The following is a 10,732-nucleotide window of genomic DNA, read 5'->3' on the forward strand; positions in this document are numbered from 1 at the left end:
ATATTGATCTAGCATTTATTATGGGTCAGGGACTGTGTTAGACATTGTAAGTGTAGCAAAGAACAAAAATAATCATTGAGTCCTGGAATTTATGTTTTAATGATATAGTTAGATTTTATATTACTATATATAAAAATACATTTAGTTATATATAAATTATCCTATTTAACCTATAGATGTCAATAAATTTACAGTTATATGTTAACTACATATTTATAGGTATGATGTCATTTGGTGGTACTGGAGAAAATAGAGCAAGGTATCATGTGAGCAGTTAGAGGGTAGTGAGGGAAGGGTGGAATGCCTCACTAGTATATGTTGTACTTTTGGTCTCGATGAGTTGTAAGATCAAATGTGTGCCTGAGATTACTGAGCCTAGAAAACGCTAGTTGCTTAATCAGTGTGTGTTGAATAGTTGATGATGAAGCGAACTTCTTCATGAGAAGGCAAATTGGAGGAGAGAAAGGAGGAAGAGAAGGAGAGAGTGGAAACAATGAAAATGTTTTCAGAATGACCTATATTGGACTTTTCTTAAATCATCATGGTCACATGTATGAGCCAGAGAAAACTGGCTCTTAAAATTCCCATGTAGTCCAATCTTAATGTAATTGGCTATGACCAGTCTATGGATAAACTAATAATCCCAGAGGCAATTCACATTATTTACAGATCACTTAAGATAGGCATATCTGAAGTAGAACCCCCTTTGTGAGTTCCTGTGGCATTTTCATATTCAGCTTTGTCACACACATCTATTTTGAGCATGATAAGTATTTGCAATAAGTATAAAACAACTTTGATGTAACTTTGAACTATTAAGTTGTTATTTTGTGGGTATTTTTTTGCATTTGTCCACTTTTTATATTTATTCTTTTGTAGTCTTACATTTTATATTACTTCAACTTGAGAAAAATGAATGATACTCATAGAAATGGCATGAAGATGGAATGTAAGTTATAAAACACTTATTTTGTTTTAAGGCTATGTGTAATTTCAAACTACATAATGTAAAAGGTGCAAAAGAATTCTGACATATTTGTACTTCACAGACAAGATTTCTGAGGCAGTAATCTTTACTTCCTCCTTTCTATTTGAAAGATTCATTAATCTGAGTAACTGGCCATTCTCCAAGTTGACACACTGAGTCCCTGTCCAGGAGAGTTCTTTTTTACATCATCTGCCAAATATACCTGGGGTAAGTGTAGACACTGACTCTGGGGTTGGACAATGACTTCGTAACTCGAATAGTATGTCCATAAATGAGAAACGTGCTCTACTACTGAAATGAAACGGCAAAATCAAAGTTCTGTGGTTGAGTTCATCCTCCTGGGCTTTGCAAACTTTCCCGAACTGCAAGAGCAGCTCTTTGGGGTGTTCTTGGTTGTTTACCTGGTGACCCTGATAGGAAATGCCATGATCATAGTCATCATCTCCCTGGAACAGAGCCTCCACGTTCCCATGTACCTATTCCTCCTGAACTTGTCTGTGGTGGAAGTGAGTTTCAGTGCAGTCATTATGCCTGAAATGCTGGTGGTTCTCTCCACTGAGACATCGTCAATTTCATTTGTGAGTTGTTTTGCACAAATGTATTTCATTCTTCTTTTTGGTGTGACTGAATGCTTTCTCCTGGGGACAATGGCTTATGACAGATTTGCTGCAATCTGTCATCCTCTGAGCTACCCAATGATTATGAACAAAAGTGTTTTCATGAAATTAGTAATGTTCTCATGGGTCTCTGGAATCATGGTGGCTACTGTGCAGACATCCTGGGTGTTTAGCTTTCCATTCTGTGGCCCCAATGAAATTAATCATATCTCTTGTGAAACCCCAGCAGTGCTAGAGCTTGCATGTGAAGACACGTTTTTGTTTGAAATCTATGCAGTCACTGGCACTGTTTTGGCCGTCATGGTTCCTTTCTTTTTGATACTCTTGTCTTACATTCGAATCCTCTCTGCCATCCTGAAGATGCCATCAACCACTGGGAGGCAGAAGGCCTTTTCCACCTGTGCTTCCCATCTCACATCAGTTACCCTCTTCTATGGCACAGCCAGTATGACCTATTTACAACCCAAATCTGGCTACTCCCCAGAAACCAAGAAACTGATGTCCTTGGCTTACTCACTTCTTACACCTCTGCTGAATCCACTGATCTACAGCTTGCGAAACAGTGAGATGAAAAGAGCTTTGATGAAATTATGGCGAAGACAAGTAGACGTACACACTCTCTGACTGTGCTGGGAAGCCATGAAATATTCATTTGGTCATTGTCTGACTGAACTGTTTTAATTTTAATAAATGTTGGGAAAGTTTGCATTTCTTAGCTTGAGTGTGTTTCATTGGTTGAGTTTTTGAAGTCCAATAATCTATCAGGGCTCCCTTTTGATCGTGTACTGTTGTCACTCATTTCACAGGGGTATATAAGTTTCTATAACATATAAAACAATTCTTTATGAATTCCTCTATTATGATCATCCAGGTCATTACTGAATTATTGTCACCAAGATGAAGCTCCAACAAACACATCGTTTCAAATGTCCTGATACTGTTGTTTTATTTCTGTATGACAGGTTCCTCAAAGTTGGCCTAATCGGATGGAGTGCATGCACTTATACATTTAATAGCTACTGTAGAATTACTCTTCCAAATGATTGTAACTCCAGATGGACCTGAAGGCCCTTGAATAGGGTAGAGTTTCAAGAGACCAACAAGTTGAGGAAATCTTTATTTCTGGAGTTAGAACCTGTTCCATGAATGACTAAATAAGTATAGTCATTTTGGGAAGACCACACTAGTTCTACATCCTGGACTCACACATGTTATTGTTCAAAACAAAAATCTTTGGTGTTTTTTAGATACTCATCACAAGGTTGGTTACCAGAAACTACAGGATAGTTCCTTGATATCTCACTTGATGGTGTCTGTATATCTTTCAGCCATAGACCACTCTTTGTTGAGACTTTTGTTAAATGTCCCTTTGTAGGCTCCCCAATGCTATGATACTTTCTTTATAAACACAGGTCGATTCATTTCTTTATTATGGGAAACTAAGTGATTAATTACTTGTGCATGTTTTCCATGGCCTTGAGTCATGTCATTAACCATCACATGAGTGAAAAAATGAAATAATTTCTCACCCAGCAACATTTGAAACATTTAATTTTTGCCCCCAATTTTATGTTGGTATTTATACACAGGGAGGGGCCGTTTTATTGAATCCATAGCACACGAGCTTCTACTGCTCTTAGTGTCTGCCCCAGGGATGATAACAAAGGGGTAAAGCACTATTCCCACTGTTACTCATTTTTGGGAAAAACAATCCTTTAATTACTACTGCCTTTGCCACAAATGGGAAGTAAAGATGCAAAGCTGATTAGATTTCTATGAAAGGAAATTTCATCATCAAAATGTTGAAACCAGTTTGGGTAATATTTGAATGTAATATACTCTTTATAGTAGGGCATTGAACAAGCATTTGGAAGTCCTTTAATCAGATTCTGTCCCTTGGTGCCTGAAATGTCCTCATAGCCCTTAGAGGGATCATATAAAGAAGGCCCATCGAGGGGGAAAAAACCTGCCAAAGTCTAAATCCCAAGACAGACATAGAACTTCATTTTGACTTTTGTTCTTTCTTTCATTTGTTTATCCCTTCATTGATTAGACAAGTTTTGTTAGGGGTGACTTAATGGCACTGTCCCTGGGGAAACAAGTGTCTGTCCTTGAGGAATTCCAAGTTCCTTGGAGGTTCACTGAATTTGGCAGGTCACAGAAGCCATCCACACCATGCCTCTGTCCCTAGCCCAGGTGAGGAACAGACGCTGAACTGGCAAGGTTGCTCACGTGACGATTTCAAAGTCACGATGCTTCTCCATTTAGTTATGAGGTTGACAAAACTCATAAGTAAATGTCGTGATTGTCCACTAAAGAGCAGCCGTTCTGGCAACACCAGCTTTAGTTTCATAGCAGCTGATAGGACGGATACCTGACATCACGCCTTCATGGCTCTGAGGCTGACACAACTGCTTCCAACCACAAGCAACATGGACAATAAAAAAGTGAACTTTAAAATGTAAAACTTATGATGTCTCCCCTGGCTTAAATTATGTCAAAACATGCCCTTCTCACCATCTGATATGTTTTTCACAGTATTTCCGCTGATTAATTGCTTTTCTTTCCTTAGACATCCTCAAAGTGTCTTTCCTTAAGGCAACCATTCTTGACGCCCCCATCCCCATCTTCTTCTCCCAAATTACTCTCCCTCTGAACTCTCTGTCCTTTCTTCACAGCCCTCTATTAAACTGCGCATCTTGTAGCAGTTGCCTGCTTGATATTTGACAGGTCCAGGCTGCTTGGTGACACAGTTCCTTTTTTCCTTATCAGGCCCAGTGTGTCCCTGGGTGGGTTTTGTTGTGACTTAATCCTGTATATAGTCCTGGTGTCCAGGAGTGGAGGTGAATGTTCTTAATGTGGTAGCTTTCCTATAGTTTTCCTGCTCTTAACGGGACACACTGGCCACTTCCGCACTTTCAGAAGGTTCAGAGATTCTTGGGAGTGAAAATCACTGGAGACACCCATCCAGACTTCCCATCATATGTGTCAAATCTTTAGATTTTCCCAACCTCGGTTTCAACCTGGCATAATAGAACTTCCTCGATTAAGCACTGAACTACCTTTGACCCTCATTCATGGAACTCGAACTTCAGCTTTTTCTGCCTGGTCATTGCAAGACTTGAGGGTGCTTGTGAACCACTGAAATATTTTTGGCTCTCACACTTCATGTTCAGTGGTTCACTGATTGCACTCAGCGCTGTGGTGAACTCTCTGCAGGAATCAGTGCAACAGTATAATGGCTATATATTTCCATTATGCTTTGACTTATCAACCTGCATCCTTTCCCACCTTTCTGGCCATTGATGAAGGCCTGAATCGTTGCACTGGCTGGTACACTTTCTGCCACAGTTACATAATTCTCAGTCGCCATTCCTGAAAGTCTTTATCGCTAAATTAGTGACCTAAGATGCCATCAGATTTTTAATAACGTTCTGCATGTGATTAAAAGTGATGTGCTTTCTTCCATGTTTCTGACCCAATGTTCTCTATATGTGTTATAGACTAAGTTGCAATGGGAGTATGTTCTTTCTCCTTACTGATTTGTTTACTTCTACCAACTAAAGAGGCAAGTCACAGTATGGCACTGTGGTCGACACTCCTATGTTTCTGTGTGATTCAGTCAATAACTTCTGGGTATATTTTCAGCTATATTATTGGACGCCTGCAGGTTTAGAATTGTTATATCTTCCTGGAGAATTGAATGTTTTCTCATTATAATATAACTACATAAATTTCCTTTAGAGTCTGTATTATTTTGGAGTGTCATTTTCCTTCTTCTTATGTTTAGCCTTTCCATACCCTTATGATTTAGATGTATCTACACTGAGGAGTGCTGTGGAGGAAGCGTAAATGAGGGCAGCAATGTTGTGGTTGGGGTCCCATTTTAAAGAGGTTGATTTGGGAGGATCTCATGGAGAAGATGCTCCTTGGGCAAAGGAACATAAGGGAGTTAGAGTTTTCTGAGAGCGCAGTCCGTGTTCAGGGAAAAAACATAGGCAGTAGCTGTGAGATGGGAACATGGCTGCTGGAGGTGAGAAAGAGCAAAGCAGTCGCATGCCTGAACAGGAGTGAACCAGGGGATGTATTGTACCAAAGAGGAGCCCAGAGAGCCCATAGAGTTTCGGGGAAATGGATGTTCAATCTACATATTTTGAGTTTGGCTTCGATAGTGAAAAGGATAGTGTGCTATGGAAGTATTTTGAGCAGGCGAAAGGAAGGAAAGAAAGAGAAATTTGGAGATTATGGCAATTATCCAATGAGAGAAGAATGTAATTTGCATCAGAGTGTTAGCTATAGTAAAGGTGACAATTTTTTTAACACTCACTTGAGAATGTTTTATTGCTTTTACTTTTTAAAACAATAAGATTTTAGTTATTAAGACTATACTTTCGGTAGTACGGGGAAGATGGCGGTGAGATAGGTGGGCGGGGAGTCCACTTCCCCTCAGCACCAGTGAAACACCTAGCTGTTTTGAGGAACAGAGCAAACAGCCAACAGTATTCCAGCATATATGAAGATCGGAGACCAAAGATAGAGGACATTGAAAGATCTGACGGTAAGAAGAGTGCTTAAGGACAATAATGTCCCTTGGACCTGCATGGGGACCATGGCGGCTGAAACCTCAGTCCGGGCGCAGGGTCTGCTGCAGGATTCTTGGGAGAGAGCCAGGCTGGGCTGCGTGAGCAGCCAGGTGCTTGTTTGGACCAGTGGGACTTGAATAAGAAGAATTTCTCAAAAAGAAAAAGAGAAAATAGAGGCATTCAGCGGCTAGTTAGAGAACTCTCCACAGCAGCCACCTCTGGCGCCCCTCCCCCCTCAGCCCCTGGACTATGAATGCGGGATAAGCAGCCCCAGTGCTCACCTGAAGCCTGGTTGCACACACTCAGATTAGCGGACTGGGGGCCCACAACTGAAACTCCGGCTGGGCGCCCATACCTGAAACCTTGGGTGGGTGCACACCGGGAGCAGAGGCTAGCTGCCCCAGGCACAGGCCCAAAGCGGCGGATCCGCTGATCAACGGCCTGGCTGCCTGTGAGCAACCACACCTAAAAGCACAGGTTCTGAACAACTCCTACCTAGCCCCTGCGCACAGAGCCCTGCAGAGCCTACTGGCTCTCTAGGAAGAAGGCAGAACACCCAGCAGAGGGGAGCTGCAGAGCTAGGGGAGACTGCATTCCCCAGAAAGACTAGACCCAGTAGGGGGCTGAACTGCCCTATAGCAGCACCTAGAGCCCCTAGCATCTAAGACAGCAAAGAGCAAGAAGGGGGAGTGTGAGTTGCCCCTAATTGGTGCAACTCAAGGATGGCACAACTGGTGAACTAAAGGCCTAGTGGGGAGCGGAAGGACCCTGAGGAACTGGACTGCAGGCTGAACAACAGCAAAGAGTGTGGCTCAGGAAGGGAGAAAAGTGAAACGAATCCTTCCAACCACCCCCTCCCATTTCACAGACAGGAAGACCAGCAGAACTAACATGACTGGTTTAAAGCCAGCAGAAGACTTTTTTTTTTTCCTCCTTTCCCCCTGAATTCCTTCTTCCTTTCTGTCCTTCTTTCTTCTTTTATTCCTCCTTCCTTCCATCGTTTACCTTTTTTATTCCTTCTTCCTGACTTCTTTTATTTATTGTTTTGTTTTAATTTTTGTTAAAATTCTTTCTTATCTTGCCTCTGATCTTTCTTTATTCCTTCTTCCTTCCTTCCTTTCCTTTTCTATTCCCTTTTTCCCTCCTTCCCTTCTCCTCCCCCCCCCATCCCTTTCTCTTTTTCCCACAGGTGAGACAATTAAACCTGGAGTGCTGAAAAGACCAGAGTTAGACCGTGTTAGACCCATAAACATCAGCTCAAGACCAGTGAGCACAGGAGATTAAGGAGACAGCACCACTGAATCCCATTGGCATTCTACCATAGAAGTTCATACCATAAACCCAGGGAGTCAGAATAGATCAATTTAAGAAAGAGAGGCTAACAAGAAGAGTCTCAGAAACGATGGGAAGACAAAGAAACAATCCCCAAATGAAAGGAAAGGAGGAAGCCTCAGAAAGAATGCTAACTGAAAAAGAGGCAAGTGAACTATCAGATACTGAGTTCAAAGCAATGGTTATCAGTAAGCTCACTGAGCTCACAGAGAACTACCAGAAACTACAGGGAAACTACAATGAACTCACTGCAAACTATATCAACATGAAAAAGGAAATAGAAACTATCAAGAAGGGCCAAGAGGAAATGAAGAATACAATTTCTGAATTGAAGAACACAGTAGGAGGAATCAAAAGCAGACTTGATGAAGCAGAGGATTGGATCAGCGAGCTGGAGGACAAAGTAGAAAAAAACACCCAGAAAGAGCAAGAAAAGGAAAAGAGGCCCAGAAAGAATGAAGAGGGATTAAGGGAAATGCAGGACAACATGAAACGTAACAATATCCATATAATAGGAATACCAGAAGGAGAAGAAGAAGAGCAAGGGATAGAAAACCTGTTTGAAAAAGTAATGATGGAAAATTTCCCTAATCTGATGAGAGAAAAAGTCACCCAAATCCAGGAAACACAGAGAGTCCCAAGCAAGAGGAACCCAAAGAGACCCACTGCAAGACACATCATAATTAAAATGGCAAAATTCCAAGACAAAGAGAGGATCTTAAAGGCAGCAAGGGAGAACAGGAAGTAACATACAAGGGAGCCCCAATAAGGTTAGCAACTGACTTCTCAATGGAAACGCTCCAAGCCAGAAGAGAATGGCAAAAAATATTCCAAGTAATGAGAACCAGAGGCCTGCAATCAAAGCTACTTTACCCAGCAAGGCTCTCAATCAAGATAGAAGGCCAAATAAAGAGTTTCCCAGACAAAAGAAGTCTAAAAGAATACACTTCCACCAAACCAGCTCTGCAAGAGATGCTAAAGGGATTGCTTAAAGAAAGGAAGGAAAAGAGAAAGAGAGAGGAACACAGGTAGGAAGAAATGGCAATGAATAACTACCTATCGATAATAACCTTAAATGTAAATGGATTAAATGCTCCAATCAAAAGACATAGAATAGCTGAATGGATAAGAAAACATGACCCACACATATGCTACCTACAAGAGACCCATCTCAGGACAAAAGCCCTACACACACTGAAAGTGAAGGGCTGGAGACAAATTTTCCAAGCAAATGGACAGGAAAAAAAAAAAAGCAGGGGTAGCAATACTCACAGCAGACAAAATAGACTGCAAAAGAAGGGCCACAAAGAGAGACCCAGAAGGTCACTTCATAATACTCAAAGGAAGAATCCACCAAGAAGACATAAACATTGTAAATATATATGCACCCAACAAAGGAGCACCCAAATACATAAAGAAAATCTTGGAGGACTTCAAGAAAGATATTGACAGCAACACAATTATACTAGGGGACTTTAACACCCCACTGTCAAAAATGGACAGGTCTTCCAAACAAAATATCAAGAAGGATATTGTGTCACTTAACAATACCCTAGAGGAAATGGACTTAACTGATATATATAGAGCTTTTCATCCCAAAGAAGCAAAATACACATTCTTTTCAAGTGTACATGGAACTTTTTCAAAGATATACCACATGATAGGATACAAAGCAAGCCTCAACAAATTCAAGAAAATTGAAATCATAGCAAGCATTTTCTCTGACCACAAGGGTCTGAAACTAGAAACCAACCCCAAAGGAAAAAACCCAAAACACTCAAAATAATGGAGACTGAATAGCATGCTATTAAACAATGAATGGGTCAAGAGCGAGATTAGGGAAGAAATCAAAAACCTTCTGGAAACAAATGAAAATGAACTAACAACAACCCAAAACCTATGGGACACAGCAAAGGCAGTCCTGAGAGGGAAGTTCATAGCAATACAGGCCTACCTTAAAAAGACAGAAACATTTCAAACAAACAACCTAACCCTACGCCTACAAGAACTCGAGGAACAACAACAAAGACAGCCTAGAGCAAGCAGAAGGAAGGAAATAACCAAGATCAGAGCAGAGTTAAATGACATAGAGACTAAAAGCACAATTCAAAGGATTAATGAATCCAGTAGCTGGTTCTTCGAAAAGATAAACAAAATCGACAAGCCTTTAAGTAGGCTCATCAAGACAAAAAGAGAGAGGATCCAAATAAACACAATTAGAAATGAAAGAGGAGAGATTACAACTGATACCACAGAAATACAAAGGATTGTAAGAAATTACTACGAAGAACCGTATGCCAAGAAATTTGAAAACCTAGGTGAAATGGACACATTTCTAGAAAAATATAATCTTCCAATACTGAATGAAGAAGAAGCAGAAAACCTCAACAGACCAATAACAGCAGACGAAATTGAAGCAGTAATCAAAAAACTCCCAACACACAAAAGCCCTGGACCAGATGGTTTCACAGGAGAATTCTACAAAGCATTTAAGGAAGAGATAACCCCTGTCCTTCACAGACTATTTGAAAAAATCCAAACTGATGGAAGACTCCCAAACTCTTTTTATGAAGCCAGCATCATCCTAATCCCAAAACCAGATAGAGACACAAAGAAGAAAGAAAACTTCAGGCCAATATCGCTAATGAACATAGACGCTAAAATTCTCAACAAAATATTGGCAAACCGCATCCAGCAATACATTAAAAAGGTCACACACCATGACCAAGTGGGATTCATCCCAGGGATGCAAGGATGGTACAATATTCGCAAATCAATAAACATAATACATCACATCAACAACAGCAAAGACAAAAATCACATGATCATATCAATAGATGCGGAAAAAGCATTTGATAAGATACAGCACCCATTTCTGATAAAAACACTCAGCAAAGTGGTAATAAAGGGAGCATTCCTCAACATCATAAAGGTCATATATGAGAGACCTACAGCCAACATCATACTCAATGGAGAAAAACTTAGAGCTTTCCCACTAAGATCAGGAACAAGACAAGGATGCCCTCTCTCACCACTCCTGTTCAACATAGTATTGGAAGTCCTAGCCACAGCAATCAGACAAGAAAAAAGAAATAAAAGGCATCCAAATTGGAAAGGAGGAAATGAAACTGTCACTGTTTGCAGATGACATGATAATGTCCATGGAAAATCCTATAGACTCCACCAAAAAACTACTCGACCTAATAAATGAA

General features: G+C 40.7%; 1 protein-coding gene across 1 annotated transcript; it reads left to right on the plus strand.

Annotated features, from left to right (window-relative positions):
• Positions 1–420: 420 nt before the first annotated feature.
• LOC128781017 (olfactory receptor 10A3) lies at positions 421–2,296 on the plus strand. The gene has a single exon (XM_053925076.1). It carries the CDS (start codon positions 1,285–1,287, stop codon positions 2,227–2,229), a length of 945 nt encoding a protein of 314 aa, XP_053781051.1. The 5' UTR covers positions 421–1,284; the 3' UTR covers positions 2,230–2,296.
• The last annotated feature ends 8,436 nt before the right edge of the window (positions 2,297–10,732 follow it).

Source organism: Desmodus rotundus, chromosome 5, assembly GCF_022682495.2.
Source record: "Desmodus rotundus isolate HL8 chromosome 5, HLdesRot8A.1, whole genome shotgun sequence".
Classification (NCBI taxonomy): domain Eukaryota; kingdom Metazoa; phylum Chordata; class Mammalia; order Chiroptera; family Phyllostomidae; genus Desmodus; species Desmodus rotundus.

What these genes read in the sequence shown, in the direction of transcription:
- LOC128781017 (XM_053925076.1), top strand. Translation starts at nt 1,285, where the DNA reads ATGAAACGGCAAAATCAAAGTTCTGTGGTTGAGTTCATCCTCCTGGGC.